This window comes from Carassius gibelio, chromosome A3 (assembly GCF_023724105.1).
Source record: "Carassius gibelio isolate Cgi1373 ecotype wild population from Czech Republic chromosome A3, carGib1.2-hapl.c, whole genome shotgun sequence".
Lineage (NCBI taxonomy): Eukaryota > Metazoa > Chordata > Actinopteri > Cypriniformes > Cyprinidae > Carassius > Carassius gibelio.
Window position 1 is genome coordinate 25,415,644 of NC_068373.1, and position 23,077 is coordinate 25,438,720.

A 23,077-nucleotide genomic window follows, 5' to 3' on the forward strand; every position below is an offset into this window, starting at 1 on the left:
CAAAATGCTTACAAACTAGCTAATACTTTTAAGCATCCTTTGTTTCACGTCATCATATTTTGTCGATACATCACTCCTCAATTACCTCCATTTGGCCAAACGTGGTTTTAGAAAGGTCAAGCCAAGTCTCTGGACCACTTTCACACCCAGCTTACGCAATGTGGCCTGGTTACTCTCCAATATTCTCTTCTGATTCAGGCACTGAAGCACTGTTGGGGCTTCAAACAGTCAGGTAAAGATTAGTAAGCATTCATCTATATTCTAGTTTTATAGAGACCAAAGAAAGACATAAAAAAAAGATATATACACACCATACTGCAGGAAATCATCACGTTTCCCATGCTTGAAGAGCTGGGCCTGGTGGGAAATAAATTATTTTTAAAAATCTAAATATTTATGAGATTTATTTAAATTATTTTAAACATTTTATCAAAATCTATGCAACCCTGCGGTACACTACCCCGGGTTGGGAAATAATGAGCTACCCTAACTACCCACCGCGCTACATTATCTATAAATCATCAAGTTGATATTAAGCCAAATTTATTAAACCAATTTTCAACTTGTGTGAATCCCATTAATCTGTGCCAGCAGCAGTTTCATGTAATTATCAAGTTAGTTCCTGCTCACAGCCTTGTGGCACTTAAAGCATACATGCAAATCACTGATGGCAGTTTTAGCACCGCAGGCACTCTCGACACACAGAGCCAGTTTTGAGCGCCTCGGGTGATACAGACAAGCTTTACAAAAGAATAACAACAGCAGGATCATTTTCACAGCTCTCTGGACTTTAAACCATGCATGAGGTTTCATTGCAAAGAAACTAATTCTGATAAAGATCAGTCAGTGCAATGAGCGATTATCGGCATTTTAAAACGGCAGTAAAAAAAATACAGTTAGGAGGAAAAAAACAAAAAAACAAATGCTGCCTCTCCAGGCAAATATGTGCAGCTTCTAAACAAGTGCAGGAATCATAGGTCTAAAGGAGGCCTATTCACACCTACGACTATAAAGATAACTACGTTAACATCTACTGCAAATGACAATGACATTCTGTTTATATAATCCATTTATTAATGCCAAGAATCTGAATGTTCAATATTTTAATTCTCCTGAAAAGAAAAACAGAGGAAGTGGAGAACATGAACAGTCCTACATGTGACTGGAGGCTCACCAGGGATTGCAAAGCTCCATCAAGGGTCACAGTTCCCTCCATGGTAATCTCACTGGTCTGAGAGATGGTGGTCAGACACCAGTCCAGAAAATCCCCCAGACGCTTCAGCTTCACATCTGGACGAGTCACAAACCTGTGCAGATAATAATCCTTCAAGCAAAGAAATAATCTAAACGTGTTTAAACAGTGCTCTCTATTGGTCAGGGAGTAAAGCTGTCAATATGTCAAATGTAAAACTCAAACGAATCCAAGGAAGAACAATACTTTTTCATTTTTATCTATATGCACCAATATAATGTACATTAGTAGACTAAATGCCTAAACAACAAAATGTATCTGCTAATATATTTTACTAAAACATTTTATTAAATGAAGCCTTATGACTGATGATGCAAATAAGTGTTTGGAAAATATTCCCAGTTTTGAAATGATTCATAAAAGCTCAAAGTCTGTATTGAGTTTAACAAGAGGCAATAATTTCAGTCTTAACCCTCTCATTCTGGTAAGACACAGAAACATGGTGAATACTGTCTAATGAGACAATCTTTAGAAAATGAAAGCCAAAAAAAAAAAAACATTTCATATTAATTTGGCCAGCCAAAAGATTTAATTATTTGACATATTGCCCAGTGTTATCCAGATAATAAACCCACATATAGGGGAAAGAACACATAACATGTAACTTACTTAGAAACCAGCATTGATGCAGCATCTCGAGATTTGTCACTCACTCTGAGATAGGACTGTAGCAAAACATCATTAATGACACATAGGTAATGATAAGTACAAGTAAAAAAATATATGATTTGCAAAACTGAGAATAAATGAATACAACTAAAATAGTGCTTACTAATTTGGACTCATTGACATACAATGTAAATGTTGACAAGTCTATGAGTGGTCTGTGATTGAGGGTGTTACCTTGGCAACAGCCAGAATCCGATCCATGATGGACTCTCTGTTCTGCCCGGGGTCAGTGGACAGGTGGCCGTCCAGACGGGACAAGTCAAAGGGAATGAGACATGTCATGGAGAGCCAGAGGAGAAGTATGTAGCGTGTTTCCCAGGTCTAATAAAGAAACATACAGTCACTAATTAGATGATTTTGTGCTTTCGGGAAAGTTAGATTACAAATGACACACATGGATGCTATTTTTCCCAAACGTGATAAATGGTGACCTGCTGCAACTACTTACTACCTGAAACTATTCACTGAGGATTTCTAGGAAGGACTTCCAAGTTTACATTTATGCTTTTCAGCAGATGCTTTTATCCAAAGCGACAGTGCATTCAGGCTATACATTTTTTTTACAAGTATGTGTGTTCCCTGGGAATTGAACCCACAACTTTTTGTTAACGCAGTGCTCTACCACTGAGCCACAGGAACTCTGATGTTCCCTGTAAAGGGCAGATGGATCGATTTTTTTATTTTATTTATATATCCTTCAACATGATTGCTGATTATTTATATTCACGATTTCTAGTATGTGCGCAGGCGTTATATATTTTTAGTTCAATGTTGCAATTACCAATTAATGTAATTTTTTATTTTCAAAGCAGATTTGTTTGTTGCATTAATTAAAGTTTCTTAAAGGTAAAGATCAAGTTATCTGCATCTCCTGCGCTCCATCAAGCCGCTCCCTTTAGGAGTCAGCACTCAAATTAATGCACGACTCAGATTAACTGTACAGCATTATTAGATAATTTATGATGAGTAACTGAGGGACTTACTCACCTCAGTGTCTTTTGGGTCTTGTCTGCATAAAAGGTCCAGAACTGGCTGAACATCTGACACCTCATGAGGGAACAGCTGCATGAAGATCTTGTAGCCTCTGACCTGCAGGGGAAACAAGGAATCACAAAATCAGATACAAACCCCCAAATCCCTCTTTCTGTGATTTCAGAGGGGTTATCAGATAGATTTAGAGAGCTGTACACCATCTTGCCTTTGAGATGATGTAGAGAAATTTGAAACACAGATGGACCATTAGAGGTGGCGACTTCTCATTGCGGATCATCTCCAAGAGCATGTTCAGCAACCACTCTGCACAACAGTAAATACAGCGTTACTGGCCGTGTTCAATCACAGAGCACATTCATCACATTCATCCCTTTAACTTACCTAAGTGGGGATCCAGAAGATGTGGCTGTTCTTGGTAGCGATCCATGATAACTGCAAAAGTTACCCAAAGCACAGCTTGACATTTTAAACACGTCTTCTTATATTGTCTTATATCATCTTATATATTGTGCACAAAATAAATAAATAAAAATAAAATCATACAAACACATCAACATACTCTTCTGCATTTCAATAAACAATAGCCAAGTAACCATATTTAGACAGACAGATAAATAGATACAGATAGAAACAGACAGACAGACAGATAGATAGATAGATAGACAAACAGATATATAGTTAGACTAACAGATTGATACAGACATACAGATAGATATACATGATAAACTGTCTCACCGACAAATTTCTCGATGGTGGCCTCTCTGCTGACCGTGTCGTCATGAATGTCCGGCAGACTGCTGATGAGAGCTCGAACCTCTCCTCTCTCACTGAACTCAGACAGCAAACAGGCCTGAGTGATTACCTCAGGCTCCTCTCCATCACACACAGTCTCCATCGCCGACATTATCTATCACTGTGATGTCAGGGCTCTTTCTGGTTGATCAGATTACAGATGCGCTAAAAGTGACAAGACAAATTCAAGCTGAAGTCGCCTCCGCTCACAATGAAAAACTGATTTCTATTCAAACTCCAGCTCCAGTCACTTCTCCGTTTCTCTAATACACTGCAAAACATACATTAAAAGCTACTCGCTGTCTTAGTCAGAAGATTGCCAAGTCGTCTTAAACTGGCATAATCTCAAAAGTGCGTAGTGAAAGAAGTATAGTGCATCCGGCGTGCTATTATGATGCTCACGCTGCTGCTGTCGCGCGCGGCAACGGCAAGTAGAGAGGATCAAAATAAATAAATAAAAAAACGCGTTTTTTCTTTCAATTTGTAAACATAAAGGAAATTGTAAAATCTTATATTCTCTTTCATAAAATTGTGGTTTTTACGACAATGTCGTATTTAATATAGTAAAAAGAACAATAACTGAACGGGCATATCAGAATTTAAAACTTAGCGTAGCCTGTTAGCTACTACAGTCAACAATATCTCATAGACTAATATATTTTATTTACACTATCCATCCGCCCATTTTCCAAACCAAAACTTTGTATCGCGTAATTTAAAATTAATTTACAAAATAATGATGATGATTATTACTGTTTATTGTTATAATATTGACAATATTATTTAGCTAGCCATTTCTTTAGTATGGAGCCAAAAGAGTCTCAATAAAGATAAATGCACACACTACATTCACATATGCACACATAGGATTCATACATGCACACACATAATTCATAAATACACACACAGGATACACAAATGCGCACAAAATTCACAAATGCACACACAAAATTTTAAAAGCACAGAAGATTCACAAATGCATACAAAATTCACAAATGCACACACAATTCAGAAATAAACACACAATTCAGAAATGCATACAATATTTACAAATGCACTCATGATTCACAAATGCACAGGACAAGATTCAGAAATTTATTTCTGATGCACACACACATATATCTTGATTTACAAACTGCTTGCGGTCTGTGAACTTCACTGCATTTGTGTGTGAATTTTGAGACTCCTCTGACTTGGCTAGACACACAAATGCCTTTTTTTAAACAGGGAATGATCAGCAACCAATCAGATATCTCCCTTGTTTTAGCCAATCACAAGAACGCACTCCACGTGGGGGGATTGTTTACTTATAAGCCAATCACATGAACTCCTTCACACAGCAAGATATGCATGTGGTGCAGCATATTATAGCCTACTTATTTATGAAAATACAGATGTTTAGAATGATTACAATTCAGGTTTATTTTTTATTATTTTTTACAAAATATAAATAAAAAACATGTCTCCATACATATAGCCCAGTGACTGCAGAAAAAAAGTTAACCATGGATTCATAAATTTGCAATAGGCAATTATTTGATTTTATTGAAATATTTTAATGAAAGTAAAAAAAAATATACACCTTTTTGAATATTTAAATATATATAAATGTTCTTTTGGATGCAATATAGAAGTCACTTTAATTATAATATTCGGTCCCTACATGAAGAGAGAGTCAGTGGTCCGCTGAGAGAGGAAAGTGACTCTCCGGCTGCGAAAAGTGGGTTTCCGGCTGCGTGAGGAAAGTGAGTCGTTTGCTCAACTTCACTGCGTGAGGAATGGGAATCGTTCACTGAGGAAAGTGAGTCGTTCGCTGCGTGACTCGTGAGGAAAGTGAATCGTTCGCTGAGGAAAGTGAGTCGCTCGCTGCATGACTCGTGAGGAAAGTGAATCGTTCGCTGAGGAAAGGGAGTCGTTCGCTGCATGAGTCAAGTGAATAGTTCGCTGAGGAAAGTGAGCCGTTCGCTGATTGGCTTATAAGTAAACAATCCCCCACGTGGGGTGCATTCTTGGGATTGGCTAAAACAAGGGAGATATCTGATTGGTTGCAGATCATTCCCTGTTTAAAAAAAGGCATTTGTGTGTTGAGCCAAGTCAGAGGAGTCTCAAAATCCACACACAAATGCAGTGAAGTTCACAGACCGCAAGCAGTTTGTAAATCAAGATGTATGTGTGTGTGCATCAGAAATACATTTCTGAATCTTGTCCTGTGCATTTGTGAATCTTGAGTGGATATGTAAATGTTGTGTGTATTTCTGAATTTTGTGTGCATTTGTGAATTTTGTATGCATTTGTGAATCTTCTGTGCTTTTTAAATTTTGTGTGTGCATTTGTGAATTTTTTGTGCATTTGTGTATCCTGTGTGTGCATATGTGAATGCAGTGTGTGCATTTATCTTTATTGAGACTCTTTTGGCTCCATACTTTAGACACAACTTGGTGACAGACGTTTCGATATGGCCAGGCTATGGAATGGCCAACTTTCATACTACCAGGATTTTTTCAGTCGTAAAACTTTACTTGTAGCTTTCTGCCAAAGAAAACACACACAAGTATCTATCAAAGGTTTTCAATACAATCAAAAACACATCAACACAAAGTTGTTTTTAAGATTTTATTTGACTGTCCAAGCATCCTTTATGTATTTGATGAGACTCCAGCAAGCTGCAAGTTTACAGAACAACAAAGCTCACTAAGATTGTTTTAAATCATCAGTAGATAAACATTTAGTAATACCGTAGTGAAATGAAACTTTTCATATGATGCTACTTAGTGCACACATTTTAAAGCAAGGAGTCTTGTAAATGAGGCTCTCTTCAAGAGCATAATCATTTAGTCAAGTTGAAGTGCAATTCGCAAAAATAAAAAAAGGAATTATGTATACTACACAACTTATTTTTTGGTCAATGTTTGGAAGCATTAATATATATATATTTCTTTTTTTATCTGTTGAAATTATATTAAGACTTTTTCATCTTGACAATGCACCTACATTTATTAATGACGACTTAAGTGGTTAGTTCAGTCAAAAATGAAAATGAAACCATAAATTACTCACCCTGAAGTCATCCTAGGTGTATATGACCTTCTTCTTTCATATTAATTCAGTTGGAGTTTTTTTTTTTTTTGTCTTTGATCTTTCAAGCCATTTGATGCAACTTAGCGGGTGTTGCACTCCATCCGTCCATGAGAAGTTTAATATAAAGCTTATCCATAAAAAAAAAAAAAAAAAAGTGTATCACATGGCTCTGGGGAGTGAACAAAGGCCTCCTGCAGTGAATCGAATTTTTGTAAGAAAAATATCCATATTCAAAGCATAATAATCACTTTAATCTAGCTTGCGCTCACTGTTATAAAACAGAAGCAGTTCCGCGGGAATGACGTATGAGGTCAGCACTGAACATGCGCTTCTGAGTCTCGTGAAAACGAATGTTTAACAGAAGCAAAGGAAGCAAAGTTTCCTTACTTTAGCAAAATAAAACCAGTCTCCACTTGGCTTATATTGAAATCCTCAGATATTCTTTACAAATCCTTGTTTTGTACTTCTAATTAGTGACCGCTGTTTTGTTTTGATCTCTCCGCTGCATTTCCACATGCGGATTCACTACAGGAGGCCTTTGTCCACCCCCCGGAGCCGTGTTAGACCCTTTTTTTTTATTGGATGAGCTTTTTATTAAACTTCTGAAGGACGGATGGAGTACAACACCCACTAAGTTGGATCAAACAGCTTGAAAGATCAAAGACAATTTTTTTTAATAACTCCAACTGAATTCATCTGATAGAAGAAAGTCATATATACTTAGGATGACTTCAGGGTGAGTAATTTATGGCTTAAATTTGAATTTTTGGCTGAAGTAACCCTTTAAAGAATCAGGGTGCATCTACTTTGTTAGATCCTTCATAATCCGTAGAGAAGAACCTCTGTAGCCACCACCAAAATGATTCCAGTGATTCAGATAGTGGAACAGCTGGTAAAGCTGTTGCCTCTTTTCAAAACCAGTGGCCTTGGGGATCTTCTCATGGTAAGCTTTGTAAAATGAGCTCCCAAAACCACCAAACATGCTAGAAATAGCCAGCTCAAACTCTGAATGGCCATAAAACGATGCTGGGTCAAAGATGATGGGACCGTCAGAACATTCGGCCACATTTCCTCCCCAAAGATCTCCATGCAGCAGAGCTGGAACCACCTCTGTGTCTGTAAACAGCTGATGGATCTTCAGCTAAACAAAGAGAAACCATTTGACTTAAATACAAATGCAGCACTGTATACAGGCTTACAGACTGAATCATTAGCTCGTCATTAAATAAAAGGAATAAGGGATCTTTAAAATAATATATGGCTTTACTCATGTTTACTCTATTTGAAAACTAGAGACAATATCTTTTTGTATTTTTGGCTGTTATGAAGCTTAAGTAAAAATCTGAGCAGTTTGGTTTACCTGGAGTTTGGCCCACAATTCCCTGGCCTCTCTGTCTCCATATGACTGTTCCACCAGGCTGAGCTGGTACTGCAGCCTTTGCTGGGCGAAAAAGGACACCCAATCATCCTGCCAATCATTTACCTGAAATCCAAAGGAGGGATAAAACCTCTAATTGCCAATCGTTTAAATATGAATCACCCCATTTGTGTTTCTGATTAAACACCCTTGTGTTGCTGACCTGAGGGATATAACCACAGCAGGTAGCCACGTGAAAGCCAAACTTGTTGGCTATATGTATTTCAGATGTTCCTGATCCTTTTCCTTTGTAAACAGAGAAACTCAAATAAATAATAAATGTAATCAAAATTATATAAATTAAATTAAAACACCAATGCAATATTGGGGGAAAAATAAAGAAATAAATACATTAAAACTTACCAACAGTCTGCTGTTCCTTGTTTTGTTTCTCTATCTGTCTTTTGTTGTCAAGATGCAGGTCAGCTAGTTGTTCCCCCAGCTTTGATGAGTATCTACATAAACATTAAGCATTTTAAAAAGTGTATTACTGACTCAATTCTCACTCCTATTACAGTGGGTTCACATGATTTTGCGTCATACTTATTCAAGGTCCTCATCTCCACATGTTCCATTATGAGAACAGCTCCACTTCTCTCAAGGTCCACCACCTTCACAGGCTTGGGCACTTTCACTGTGTTTGTAGCCAGGATCGCTTCCAAGCTTGCCAACTCTCCATCAAACATCCTTCTAGCCTGCAGAGAAAGATCAGAAAAAACATAAAAAAAAAAAAAAAAAAAAAAAAACAGTAAATGATTTGTACTTTCTGATAGTTATAGAGTTACACTTTACATAATCTATTGATACTTTGTAATGGAAGTGTATACAGTTACATGGCACAATGATCAACAAATCTTGAATTGATGTACTTTGAAATAATGTATATAAAATGACGCTGCATAATGCATTGTAGTTTCAAACAGAAACAGACGAACTGATAAAATAACAGTATAAAACTGTAAACTAATGTAAAACAAATAATATGTGAAATTTCAATGGAATTTTGACCTCTGAACTTGGAAATGTTGATTCTAGTCAACCTTTTCTGCATTCGGTGTATTTTTTAAATAAATTGATTGTTTTGTTTATCAAGAATGCATTAAATTGATCAAAAATGTTTTGAGTGTGTGTGTGTGTGAAAACATTTATAATCTTACAAAAAATCTAATCTGTTCTTTCTAATGATCAAAGAGTCCTGAGAAGAAAAAAAAAAAAAAAAAAAAACATTTCGACACAAATATTAAATGTTTTCAACAATAAAGTTATGTTTCTTGAGCAACAAATCCGCACATTAGATTGATTTCTTAACGATCATGTGACACTTAAGACTCGAGCAATGATGCTGAAAAATCTGTTTTACATAACAGGAATAAGTAACATTTTTTAGTATACTCAAATAGAAACCGGTTATTATAATTGTAATGATATTTCACAATATTACTGTTTTGCTGTATTTTTGATCAGATAAATAAGATATATAAGAGATTTTCACAAACCTGAATGATTCAAGACATTTGTGGATTGTATGTGCTTTATAATAGCACACTATATTATTATTCCAAATAGCACTGTAAGTGTGCAATGCAAAGTCAATGCATTGAGTTCGTGTTCATGTGATCACCTCAATCTTGTGGTTGATCTTAACGAACACTCTGCCAGTGTCAGTGTCAAAGCTCTGGCCTTCACTGATGCATCCTCCTCCTGAATGACCAGTGCTCTTCAGAAGAGATGTGCCCAGCTCTCTCTTCAGCAACGCCTCCATCTCACTGCACCATGCGCATAGCATACAACCATAAAATCAATATTTAAAAAAAGCGTTTCTGCAAAACGGGTTCATATTACTCTATCCTACTTACTTATAGGTGTTGTGAAATATCCCCGGATGCTAACATGCGCTCATATAACAAACACAGGATAAAAACACAGTGGTGCGCAGGATTACTGTTGCTTCTTCTTTTTCTTTTCTTCCCTTTATTTTTGCGGATCACACCAATTTCGCGCACTACCGCCATCTACTGTGAACTCAATTCAAGAAAATAAGGAAAATACATCCGTATACATTTAATTCAATCAATCCTTTAATTAAAGCTGCTCTGTTATATCATCCTGTTGGATGCTTGGAAGGTAATTGCATTGTTTATTATGTCCTGTGTGTCCTATTGTAAATATGGATCAAATGTTTTCCTGGATTACTGTTGCTCATCAACATGCCAAAATAAAAGTCCGTGTTTACGCACTGGATGAGTACGAGGAATAGTTGTGCTCGTGCACGTACGGTTCTTGTTGCTCATGGGTCTGTGTATCCTAGGACTGATGTTCCTGTTTTCCTTTCTGTCTATGATGCATTTTCCTAATAATATCACGGCATTATAGTCATACAATTCAGTATAGTCATAGAAAAATGTGAATATCTTTTTCTGGGATTCTACTTTGTCTGCATATTCAATTATTCTAGTGAAAATCTGACTTTAAAATAGAGTATTCATTTAGTATTGAACAGTAATGACACTCTAAAATATAAATACTTAAAATTATAGGCTACATTCTGTAAAAGTGTAATATTTCACATTGTGTGCTATAACAACTAGCTAAATTAGCGACTGTTTCTATTTATTTCCTGTAATATATCTACATTTCACAATATGTTACAATTTAAAAGTAAATTCACATTGCTCTTGAGGGGGTCATCTTTCTTACACGGATACATATGTAAGAAATGTTTACATTTTTAATTTTTATTTTGTAAATCCAATGAAGGCCTGAGCACCGTACAGTACGGTTTTAACCACCTGAGGGCAGGTGATGGGATCTGTCCCAGCTCGGTCAAAGTGAGCACTTCATATGTTGAGGTTTTTTCTGTAATACATTGTAAACTAGGTTTTGAGGTTTAAATGTCAGGCAGAATCCCACGTTGGTTTCATTTGGTACTATTTTCTTTGGCTGAGCTAAAATAAACATCAGAAATAACTTTTAATAAAATAAAAAATAAAATTAATTTTATCTAAAATGTAATTATTTTAAACTGTACATGTGGAAAGTGCAGTTTGATGACAACATCGCATGTTGTTTACTTGATGTGCTTACGCGCCAATAGCTAAGTTAACAACACAGAGATATTTGAAGCAGTTTTACTCACCGCATGCGGTTCCAACACACGATCGTGACCCTTTTTCGTTGGGACTGCATTATCCTTAAGAAATAAACGATGTTCAAATCCGGCGTCAAACTGGGCCTTGTCTGTAAAACAAGCATCTTCCAAATGCAGGGGAACAAGCAAAAACACTTGCACAACTCCGTTGATGCTCTGTAAAAATAAACTCCATCCACTGATCCCTTAATGCTTTTTTTTTTTTTTTTTGGTAATCTGTGCAGGGTTGTCTTGCCCTGGCAACCAAAAACACACTTCTGTGACATTTCCCGACGCTCTCACTCTGATCAGTGAGTCTGTGCTCAGCCTCTCAGTGCGCTGCTATACAGGTGCACGCGCTCTTCCGGCAGACGTGCCCTCAGGACCCATATAAGGAAATTGATATGGACTACGTTGACGAGAGTAATGTTCACTGTGAAGCTTACACTGTGATGTACCTGAGAGAAAACAGATGACCATCTGATTTTCACCAGTAAGAAAAAAGTATTTCAAAGTTTGTGGTTTTACAGAACATCACAGTTATATATGACATGATAATAAGGCCTGAAGTTAGGAAGAACATCTTAAGGAAAATATAATTATATTTTCTTAATGATTTTTTCCTTCTCAAACCTTGTCTGTGGTGTAAAAACACCCCTGGCCAAACGGGGCGCATCTCTTCCCCTCTTTGATAATTACTGTAGTTACCATGTTCTGAACATCACATCCTTTCTTTTCTCCCCAGATGTAATCTATCTATCTATCTATCTATCTATCTATATATATATATATATATATATATATATATATATATATATATATATATATAGGTGGTTGAATAAAAATATTTGGACATTATTTATAAAAATTACCTCAAGTTAGCACCAGCAAGCTTGTTAGCTAGACATTTAGCATCAGCTATTTACTTATTTTCAGTACGGTTATGAATAAACATCCATGTCTAACGTTACTCGTTTTATCCAAACAATATAACGTTACTGTTGATAAACAATATAAAAACAGACGCCATAGTAGCATTTTCATAAAACTGTTAATATTACGGCAGCGGGGAATTTGGACATGCATGAGTTATTTTATTTAATCTGTGTTAGTTTAAGGTTATTTCATTTTATTTTTTAACCTAAAACACAGAGACGCTGATTGATGTGTCTGCATCGTTTGCACTGGAGCATTCCCAGCTAACAAATTTATGTTGTGAGAACGTTTTCCTAACGTTCCCTTTTGGTTGTGGAAACGTTATTTTGAATGTTGCAAATAACGTTGAAATGTCCAGTTTGTTTAATGTTCCCAGAACGTTTTTTTATGGTTATTATAACGTTCCTACAACGTTCTTGAAACTTACATTTCATAAAAAATATAACGTTCTATGAACGTTTATTTAGAATGTTCCAAAAACGTTGAAATGTCCAGTTTGCTTAATGTTCCCAGAACGTTTTTTTATGGTTAGTATAACGTTCCTACAACGTTCTTGAAACTTACATTTCATAAAAAATATAACGTTCTATGAACGTTTATTTAGAATGTTCCAAAAACGTTGAAATGTCCAGTTTGCTTAATGTTCCCAGAACGTTTTTTATGGTTAGTATAACGTTCCTACAACGTTCTTGAAACTTACATTTCATAAAAAATATAACGTTCTATAAACGTTTATTTAGAATGTTCCAAAAACGTTGAAATGTCCAGTTTGCTTAATGTTCCCAGAACGTTTTTTTATGGTTAGTATAACGTTCCTACAACGTTCTTGAAACTTACATTTCATAAAAAATATAACGTTTTATGAACGTTTATTTAGAATGTTCCAAAAACGTTGAAATGTCCAGTTTGCTTAATGTTCCCAGAAAGTTTTTTTATGGTTAGAATAACGTTCCTACAACGTTCTTGAAACTTACATTTCATAAAAAATATAACGTTCTATGAACGTTTATTTAGAATGTTCCAAAAACGTTGAAATGTCCAGTTTGCTTAATGTTCCCAGAACGTTTTTTTATGGTTAGTATAACGTTCCTACAACGTTCTTGAAACTTACATTTCATAAAAAATATAACGTTTTATGAACGTTTATTTAGAATGTTCCAAAAACGTTGAAATGTCCAGTTTGCTTGATGTTCCCAGAACGTTTTTTTTATGGTTAGAATAACGTTCCTACAACGTTCTTGAAACTTACATTTCATAAAAAATATAACTTTCTATGAACGTTTATTTAGAATGTTCCAAAAACGTTGAAATGTCCAGTTTGCTTAATGTTCCCAGAACGTTTTTTATGGTTAGTATAACGTTCCTACAACGTTCTTGAAACTTACATTTCATAAAAAATATAACGTTCTATGAACATTTGTTTTGAACATTCCAATAACGTTAAAATGTCCAGTTTGCTTAACGTTGCTAGAACATTATTTTACAGTATGGTCAGCATAACGTTCCTGCAGCCTAATTTTCATTTAAACACAATATTCTATTCACATTTATTTGGAAAATTCCAAGAACATTAAAATGTTGGAACTTTATTTTATGGTCAGCATAATGTGCCTACAATGTTCTTTCCACTTAAATTTTATTAAGAATAAAACATTGTATAAACTTTAATTTGAACATTACAAAGTGTAGCTTAATAAAATTTTATTTTCAGGTTAGCACTGTTGCAACATTCTCTTTCAGCATAACATTTATTAACACAACATCCCAGATCCAAGCAAGCATTCAATTACATGTGCATTTCAACAGGTATCTGAATTATTAAAGATAATCACTTTCACTTTCAACACATTGAACAGACTGGTGAAAATTTCATATCTTGTAAAAAAAAATGTAAGTCCCCTGTAGTCAAATATTTAATCTAATTTTTTTGCTATAATTTGTCTTTAGCTTTGTGCTTGTGCGCTGGTATTGGCATGCTATAGGAAATTATTCTTAGATGTGATTGGTTATTGGATTGTGATGTAGCAATATTTAATGCCACAAAGACAAAAAAACAGCATAAAAACTTGATTTTCACTACAGAAGGACTTTAATATTTAGTTTAATATTTATGACAATAAACTATTGCTTCATAGCTAAATATAAACTATCATATTAACATTTTATTATTGAAAACTTCTATATGAATTTGTGTTTGGGGTGTGGGTGCTGAAAAACTAGCACTGTGGGAACTGTCCGGTCTCTCCGCGCTCCATCTGTAAAGTAAACAGATTAGCTGATGTTACAAACTGTGTTATTACAAAATTCCTATGAAATAATAAGTCTACTGCCTAGACTTTCAACGGAAAGACAAAAATGATGAAAGATTATAAAAAAATAAAAATAATTGTCTAAATGGGTGTGAACAACATGAGGGTGACACAGTTAAACTTTCTACTTGGACAATGCAGCCACACTGCTCAGTTTAAATATGCAGTAAAATCAGTGCTGTTAAATGTTATTACCGTACCAGCGTAATGTTATGCTAAACATATTTGATATTAGAATTAGGGATGGGTAACGATTTTTGAATATTCGATTAGTTGATTTAATGACCGATTATCGATTAGGCTGTGTGATTATTTTCTAAGGATGTGAACCGTGCCCGAGCATCTCTTACCCCCAAAGCCCAGTTCGGGTGACTGTGATTGCTCTGTGCTGCGCTCGGACACGGTTGGTTGGAAGAAGTGGGCCAGAACGCGGTTCATTTTAATTAGTGTGCTGTACACGTGCAGTGTGAGCAACCACGCCAGGGAACTACTGACACGTGCAGCATGATTAATTGAAAGGGGCGATTTTGGAGGGGCAAACGCCATAGAATTATAAAGCAATATGTTGTGAGAGGGTCTTTTGTCTCACCGCATCCCAAACGACTCAAAATAATGAACCACAAAGTTAACAGAATGATGCAGTCCACTAGTGTTCTCAAAAGACCAGGTACTTCGGTACCAAATCGGTACTAAAAAATTTAAAAGTGACGGTACCAGGTTTCTTTAAGTACCCGTAGTCCCGAGGTCCCGTTCAAACCTGGTTCAGCGCTATGATTTCCGTGAAGCAGAAAACGAGGACGGAATCTCAAAATCCAGTCATGAAAATGAAACTTACATTTTAATATGGACAGTCATGGAATTTGTCGAAGTTAGCATAAATGAATCAAATCAAATCTCCATATGGACCAGTATCTGTAAATGTTAAAACGCAAATGTTGCTTGAAATATGAATCCGTGTTCTGCGCGTCTCTGTGTGTATTAATGAATGGCAGAGACGTGCGGGTTTGTTTACTACATAGACTGAAGCGCATAATTTCAGCATCTGAGCTTCAGAGTTCTCTCTCCATCAAGAGATCTTTTCAGTTTCTCACACATGCAAAAGAGAGAGAGAGCGAGAGTCTTACCACGCTGAATCGACACGCTATATGTAAACTATTCTTTATTGTCTTTTCCTGTAAGTTAATAAAGAATTATTCATATTCATTTTTGAACAAGCAGAAGACATAACGGTTTCTCCAGTAGTGGGCGGAGCTAATGCGCAAATGGCAATTTCATTGGCTGGCGCTGATCTAGTACCCTCCCCTGTTTTGATTTCAGCAAATCAGTTTGACCGAACGCAGACAACGTGATTAATATTCATGAACCCAGCAGCTCATCAATTCATAGTGCATTGTATATACATTAGTATGATAGAAGAATTACTACTAATATTATCTTTTAATAATAATTAATATGATCTATTACAATTTTTTTTACAGAAACCATCAATGACCAAAAATATCATAAGCATCACCACCAGTCTTAAGTTCAGTTAAAATGACAAATATGCATTCATTAGGCCTAAAAATTAATTTTTACATAAAGGCATTGTGCTAGAAATATTACTATTATTTAGTAAAATGTATGTGATACTACTACTATTGTTGAAATAATTTATAAAACTTTATTTTTTTAAAGAAATAAATCACAATATTTCTTTCACGTTTTAATTTTACTAGAAAATCCCCTTTATTTACCAGAAATAAAATGGTAAATTATTATTAACTATCTTGCAATGGACACACGCCACGACGTTCTCTTTACGTTTGCCCGCGCCCTCAAATCAAAACACTGCTGACTCCTTGTGTCTCCTTTCGCTTTGTGGGTCACGTAAATGCGTTGTGTCACATAAAAGAGGCTTCGAAGCAGAGGAATTTGCTTCTATCATTTTTTTAATCGAGTTACTCGAGGAATCATTTCAGCCCTATTTTAATCGCAATAAGCTTTGAGCTTTGTTACTTTTTATTATAACACAAAGCCTCAGGCTTCTGTCAATTTTAAGATAAAATACAAACAATAAATGAATGACGTGAAGCATGAAAGGTGCCACATCCTTTTTTTAAATTACAGGTGTAATATATTCAATTTTACTTCATGCAATGTAACATGATTTCATTGTCGTAGTTTTGACTTAATTACTAAAATATTAATCTTTTTTTTTTATTTGAGAAGGATAAACTGATCAAAATTGCTCAACTCACGGTCTTGAGCTGGTCGCTTTGTAGGCTATTTAAAAAACAAACAAACTTGAATTTAACAAACATAAAATGTTCCAATCATATTTCTGAATTAAATTAATAAAGAATCGAAACGACCAGCCATGTAAGGCTCTATGTTAGTTCTCTTGTTTCAATTAAAAGCTCCCCCTCGGTTTGTCGGGCCCATATAAGTACTACCTACTTTTTTCATGGAAGGGGACAGAATCTGACAGGGTAACAGAGATGGACAGAGCAATGGCCCGGAGCGTGAAGCGCAGTCTACAGGCCAGCGGGAAAAGGGAGACATAATCAGAGGGTAGTGCTGCCAATAACTAGAACTGTGGACATGCAAATTTTTTTTAATAAAAATATAAAATAGGTTATTGTTATAAATACATACATTACATTTAATATTCAAATCAGTGCCTTCATTCAGGCTGTTCACAACATGTTTTAACGCGTACCGTGTTATGATATTCTGTTTAACACGTAATGTGTTTTAAGCCTAATAATTATGTCTGAATTAATCTGTTCTAATCTTAATCTGTAAACTTCATTTAAAAATGCTATGAATGTTCATGCTCATTTTAAAAAACGAAATGTCATAGGCTCCTACAACCTTGTGAGCAATTGATAATAGACGGACTGTTATGCAGGGTATCTTCACATTTTTTAACAGCAAATTTAATGACTTTTAAGACCTTTTTAAGTCCTCTAAAAGGAAAATTTAAGACTTTATCTAAACAAAAAAAAAAGGGAAATGTTCAGTCCGACAACACAGATTGATGTGGCGAAGCATTAGTGTGGCACAACTCATCACAACCACGCTCAAGACAGGTCAAAGGGGCGCGAAAACTTTTATACCAAGTGCTGATTGACCTTACAACCCTGACATGGTTGACTATGTATAAACTATCAGCCTTTAAGGTACTTCAGGTAATTTCTAAATTCTGGCCCCTCATAGCAGTTTGAAAAAGACGTGGAAGACAGCCCCAGGACATTACAAAAGCCCATTTCATCATACTTGATCTAAATTATGGTTAAATGTTGCTGCCTAATAGCCTTGAGCTGGGTTTGGGGGTTCTCCCCCAAGAAAATGTTGTTCAGGGTCTGATTAGTGTTTTCTATGTCATTTCAGACACAGATAAATGCAAGCACATTCAATTATCTATGCATAGACCTAATGAATGACAGACAATTGTAGGAAAGATCAGGATCAGAAATTTATTGCATGTTCCAGTTGTAGGAGATCCATGACTTTCCAATTTACTGTGGATACATCCATTGACACAGAAAGCATGTTCCTTAAATTAAGTTCCTTGGTGCCCTCCTGAAATTATAAAAAAATAAAATCAAAACAAAGTCCACCTCAAGAATGATAACATTTTCATTCATGTTCACTCAGATTAAATTTATGCATTTAGCAGACGCTTTTATCCAAAGCGATTTACAGTGCATTCAGGCTATCAATTTTTACATATCATGTGTTCCCGGGGAATTGAACCCCCAAACTTGCTTGCTTGCTAGATCAGTGCTCTACCAGTTGAGCTACAGGAACACTAGATTAGATGGTTTGTCTAAAGTAGTGATTCTCAAACTGTGGTCTGGGGACCAATGGAGGTATGCCAGATTACCAAGGAGGGTCTGTGAGCAAAAGTCATCAACCAAAATGACTGACATGGACTGTGACACCGTTGAACATTTCCAATTCACTTCTCATGACTTGTTTTCTAATCATGCACATTATTAGCAGGTGAAGTTAGCCATGGTTTCAGAAGACTAAAATGGCCTACATTTTTACATGCATTAGGGATGATCATTAAGCCAAATATGTCTTTTTTTTTTTTTGACTAAGTGGTCCTTGATTTGAAAGAAAAAATGTTTGAGAAACAAGTTAAGCCATAATAGTGAATGCTCACAAATTGGGCCTATGTGATAGGGTTCAGTGTCAACGTTGTTAACCTAAAATTGAGAAGCACAAAACAGGTATTTGGAGTCTAACTATGAACTGGGCTACATTATTTAATTCAATTCAATTTTACTTTTCACATAAAAAAATGCAAGAAGCATAATGCATATTGAATGCTTTATATAATAATGTTATTTACAGCACTGCCTTCCATCCATAATGCAGTAGTCCTATGCCTAGATGTCACCCACCCACAACATTTTTTTAACTGATTGGCTGGGACAATATATCGATGCATTTTGAATCGAGAAATTATTCTGGATCGATTCCAATTTTTCTGAATGCATCGCGATTCTCTCTCGAATCAATTCTTAGTTTAGTTTTTAACAGCAGATGCCACTGCATGATTCATATGCCTTACACACACCACTTGAACCTACTATAAAATAATAATTAATAAAGTTCGAAAAGGTTGAAGCGAAGTACAAGGGTGTTTGCAGTGGGGCATTTACATTAATCTCGCGTCATAAAAGCAATATATCAATTACATAATCAGACTCAGCAGAACGCACGAGCGCTCTTCGTCGTGAGCATTTGAGTGCTCGGTTAAAAACTAGCCTAGAGCGCAATGTGCAAAAACTAAGCTCAGAATCAATTCACAATGCATTCGGAAAAATTTAAATCAATCCAAGAATTGTGACGCATCTATATATTGTCCCAAATATTCATTAGGAAATAACAAAAACACATGAAGCATTTTAACATATTCAAATAATTTTAAATGATACTTTTAGAGTCTTACCTTAAAGTGCTACAGCAAGTCTTCTGCCGTTGAGGGGCTCAAAAACTGAGAACCAAGATAGCGAGACCTGACAATCGTGGTCTTGTCCACAGCTTTATCGTCTTTGCCCATGCTTGCGATTTCGCAAACTGCCGTGGTGGCGAACCATCATCGCAACGCGTTCATCAATCACTTACTCGTATGTCACCTATGGAATGATGCAGGTTGCACCCACGAAGTGCTGCCCCCAAATGTTACGCTGGTCAAATTGCGGTTGAAAAAATAAATAAAAATGACGAGTCGGACATGAAATTTAAGATCCCACATGAAATTTAAGACATTCATATGGAAAACTCCAGGATTCAAGACATTTTCAGACCTTAAAAATCGAAAATTGTATTTAAGACATTTCAAGACTTTTTAAGGACCCGCGGGGACCCTGGTTATGTTATTAATTGCCATCATTCGGATTTATATTAATATGCTTTAGCAATCATACAACCATCAATTGGCTTGGGTTAGGATAGACCTTTCTCTAATATATTCAACAGTTTACCATCATACAGACTGAAAGCCTGAATAGTCTCTCTCCCTCTCTCTCTTTTTATGTGTGTGTGTTTATGCGTGTGTGGGTGCATGCGCAGGAGGGGGGGCCGATTATTGACCACTAATCGAATAATACAAAGCGATTATCGATTATTACTTTTTCTTGAAATTTACATCCCTAAAAAGAATGCAAACTAAGTACATAATAAATATTATTTATTCAAATACATCGTGAATATGGAAACATTTTAATTTGTGTTGAATAAATACATTTAATTGAAATGATTTGTTGGGGAGTGAGAGGAACTAAAATAGCCTTTAGGCCTATTTCTGAATGAAATAATAAGTGACTTGTGTTTTTTTTCTCTCAAAAAATAAAAATAAAATAAAAATTATACGAGTAGCATATTTTAACTATGCAGCAAACCTTTTAAAATATTTTTATAAATTACTTTGTAATTTAATTTTGTCAAAATCCTTAACGGTTGGTTAACGGTTAACCGGTTAAAATGAACATCCCTAGATCAACTATTCAGTCATTTCTACTGATTTCAGAAAAATGTTGCCAAGTAAATATAAAGTTGTCCTGAACTGTGTCCTACCTAGTGTGTCTTGAAAAGATCCGCTGAGTCTTCTTTTCAGGAAGTAGATCTGCCAGGATATCATAGCTTGAATGACTGATAATGTTCCTGAAGACAAAACACAAAATTAGAGAAATTTAACTCACAATTAAGTAACATTTATGGACAGCTTATTTTTATAATCATGTGTTAAAACATGGCAATGTGTTATTACTTATAGGAATTAAATGTATATTATCTATATATATTATATAAAATATATAAAGATATATATTGAATATTATAAAAAATTTGCCAATATCAAGATTTTTTCATATATCGCCGAGCCCTAATCTGAATCAAACATGACTGGTTCTTAGATGTCATGATGTCATTCTTGTTGGACTTTAGTTGAGGTTTGTTATTTTTCATCTGTGTATTAATGATTTGATTAATCTAATATTCAATTAGATTAGAAATATAGAATTTATAAAACAAAAGTATAGAATTGCTTCAGAAGACTTAACATTTGTGCTGCTGGTCATTTCTGGTCACCATTACATCTGCATTAATAGCAAATCATCAAAAAATAAAAACAAAACTACGATGTATTTAAATAACTGTTTTTAACGTGACAAATTTCATCTGGTACAACACTAAAGCCCATCAATTTGTTTAATGTGAATAGTAAGTTACTTACCGGTACTTCATTTCAGACCCATATTATTGCAGCCTTCTTGCTGCCAATACCACCACACCTTCACTCTCTGCCTTTGCACTGAAAACATTGATTTCAAAGTATGACAGCAATTTGTCAGTATGAATTTTAAATAAGACAACGTGAGGAGCAAATAACTGTAAAATGTTAACTAACGTTAAACAACCATTATAAACGCTCTTCAACCCCTTTGTTAAACATTCGGCGGATTTAATAAACTTGATCAGCATCAGATGGGACATTCTAGATGAAACCTACAGATATTCAGTAACACTGAACACAAAGGATAAAGTGTTTTAATGCAGTGAATGTGTGTTCGCTTTACCTCGCTTCAGATTGAGTGACGAGGAGTGACGGTTAGAGATCAGCGTCTCTCTAACGGTAACATTAGTTTGAAAATAACGTTACACTTTGCGGGACTCGTCTTACGCTGTGTTAATGTGATAAACCACAAAAATACTTCTTAATTTACCAATGACGAACTGTTGTCTATAACACTGCATATTTAACACTTTACACCGTTGATAACTTTGATATAACTTGTGCGTTATCACCTTGCTCCTGTGCTAACCTTAGCTAGAGTTACACACATTTTGATAATTAAGCTTGTTAATTTTCAGATAAAGTTGACTTTAGAGTGCTTTAAATGGGATTAAAGAAGCTCGAAATGCTTAACGTTAACGTACCTGTATTTTTTACCATGACCGCGTCGTGTCTCGCGAATAACGTTAATCCTGCTGTGATCCCATCAGCGAGTGAGTGAGCGCGGTCCAGTGTGGATGAGCGGAGTGCACGTGACGTGACTGACTGAAAAATGCGCGCGATTTTTGAAAAACACACGGATATTATTTTGTCGAGTAAAATAATTACTTTTTTACTCTGTTTGAAAACACGAATTATGTTCATTATTCTTTTAAATATTTTGTGGTCAGCCATTTATACTTAAAAAGAATAGATTGTATGGTAGATTCAATAAATTAATATGTATTTTTTTTAGCTTGAGTTCTGCTTAACCTAAATAGCTTTTGAGTTCAAATCACAAATTAAGATGAAATAATCTTTTACATTTTTGAGTTAAATTAATTAACTTCAATTGGCAAATTTCACTTTTACAGTGTATGCCATTCACGTAATACCCCGAAGTGACTTCAATAAATTCAAAAAGATGTATAATTAATAATTATAAATTACATTCAGGTATATAAGGTATAAATCAGTATTGTTCTAAAATTGTTTTCTCTCAACATTGAGAAAATTAATTGAGTACAAATAAAGTCTTAAAGATGTTCAGATATCATTGTGCTAAGAACATTATCTATCAACCTTACAAGTACAGATAACGTCCTAAAGACATTCAGAGAACGTTGTTCTAAGAACGTTTTCTAGTGACCCTATAAGAACATTCATCAAGTACAGATAATGTCCTAAAGACGTTCCGAGAATGTTGTTCTAAGAATGTTTACTGTCAACCTTCTAAGAACATTCATCAAGTACAGATAACGTCCTAAAGACATTCCGAGAACATTGTTCTAAGCACGTTTTCTGTCAACCTTAGAAGAACATTCATCAAGGACAGATAACGTCCTAAAGATGTTCCGGGAACATTGGTCTAAGAACGTTTTCTGTCAACCTTAGAAGAACATTCATCAAGTACAGATAACATCCTAAAGACGTTACAAGAACGTTGTTCTAAGAACGTTTTCTAGCGACCTTAGAAGAACATCCATCAAGTACAGATAACGTCCTAAAGACA

General features: G+C 35.3%; 2 protein-coding genes and 2 long non-coding RNA genes across 5 annotated transcripts in view; all 4 read right to left on the reverse strand.

The window, feature by feature from the left end:
- Positions 1 to 4,119, reverse strand: part of tbcd (tubulin folding cofactor D) — a 28,367-nt gene extending 24,248 nt beyond the window's left edge. Inside the window, exons 1-9 of the mRNA XM_052552618.1 lie at positions 3,650 to 4,119; positions 3,296 to 3,346; positions 3,120 to 3,217; positions 2,909 to 3,010; positions 2,096 to 2,242; positions 1,862 to 1,917; positions 1,175 to 1,307; positions 312 to 357; positions 86 to 218 (exon numbers count right to left, since the gene is read on the reverse strand). Of these exons, the coding sequence (XP_052408578.1) occupies positions 86 to 218; positions 312 to 357; positions 1,175 to 1,307; positions 1,862 to 1,917; positions 2,096 to 2,242; positions 2,909 to 3,010; positions 3,120 to 3,217; positions 3,296 to 3,346; positions 3,650 to 3,818 (935 nt within the window). The 5' untranslated portion in view covers positions 3,819 to 4,119. The remainder of the gene's footprint in view (positions 1 to 85; positions 219 to 311; positions 358 to 1,174; positions 1,308 to 1,861; positions 1,918 to 2,095; positions 2,243 to 2,908; positions 3,011 to 3,119; positions 3,218 to 3,295; positions 3,347 to 3,649) is intronic.
- A 2,186-nt stretch (positions 4,120 to 6,305) lies between these two features.
- Positions 6,306 to 10,344, reverse strand: fn3krp (fructosamine 3 kinase related protein). Of its 2 annotated transcripts, none has more exons than XM_052552646.1 (7): positions 10,058 to 10,344; positions 9,823 to 9,979; positions 8,745 to 8,896; positions 8,565 to 8,656; positions 8,365 to 8,447; positions 8,145 to 8,267; positions 6,306 to 7,925 (listed from the first exon to the last, which is right to left on the reverse strand). In XM_052552646.1, exons 2-7 carry the CDS (start codon positions 9,961 to 9,963, stop codon positions 7,587 to 7,589), a joined length of 930 nt encoding a protein of 309 aa, XP_052408606.1. In that variant the 5' UTR covers positions 9,964 to 9,979; positions 10,058 to 10,344; the 3' UTR covers positions 6,306 to 7,586. The 2 variants fall into 2 exon arrangements, with proteins under 2 accessions (XP_052408606.1, XP_052408598.1); XM_052552638.1 differs by having other exon boundaries at positions 9,823 to 9,967; positions 10,058 to 10,339.
- Positions 10,345 to 13,715: 3,371 nt separating this feature from the next.
- On the reverse strand, positions 13,716 to 22,304 carry LOC127953416 (uncharacterized). The gene is made up of 4 exons (XR_008153162.1): positions 22,011 to 22,304; positions 21,307 to 21,384; positions 20,649 to 20,735; positions 13,716 to 14,519 (listed from the first exon to the last, which is right to left on the reverse strand). It is a non-coding gene; the product is annotated as an uncharacterized LOC127953416 (long non-coding RNA).
- LOC127953410 (uncharacterized) lies at positions 18,009 to 19,937 on the reverse strand. The gene is made up of 2 exons (XR_008153161.1): positions 19,522 to 19,937; positions 18,009 to 18,140 (listed from the first exon to the last, which is right to left on the reverse strand). It is a non-coding gene; the product is annotated as an uncharacterized LOC127953410 (long non-coding RNA).
- Positions 22,305 to 23,077: the final 773 nt, after the last annotated feature.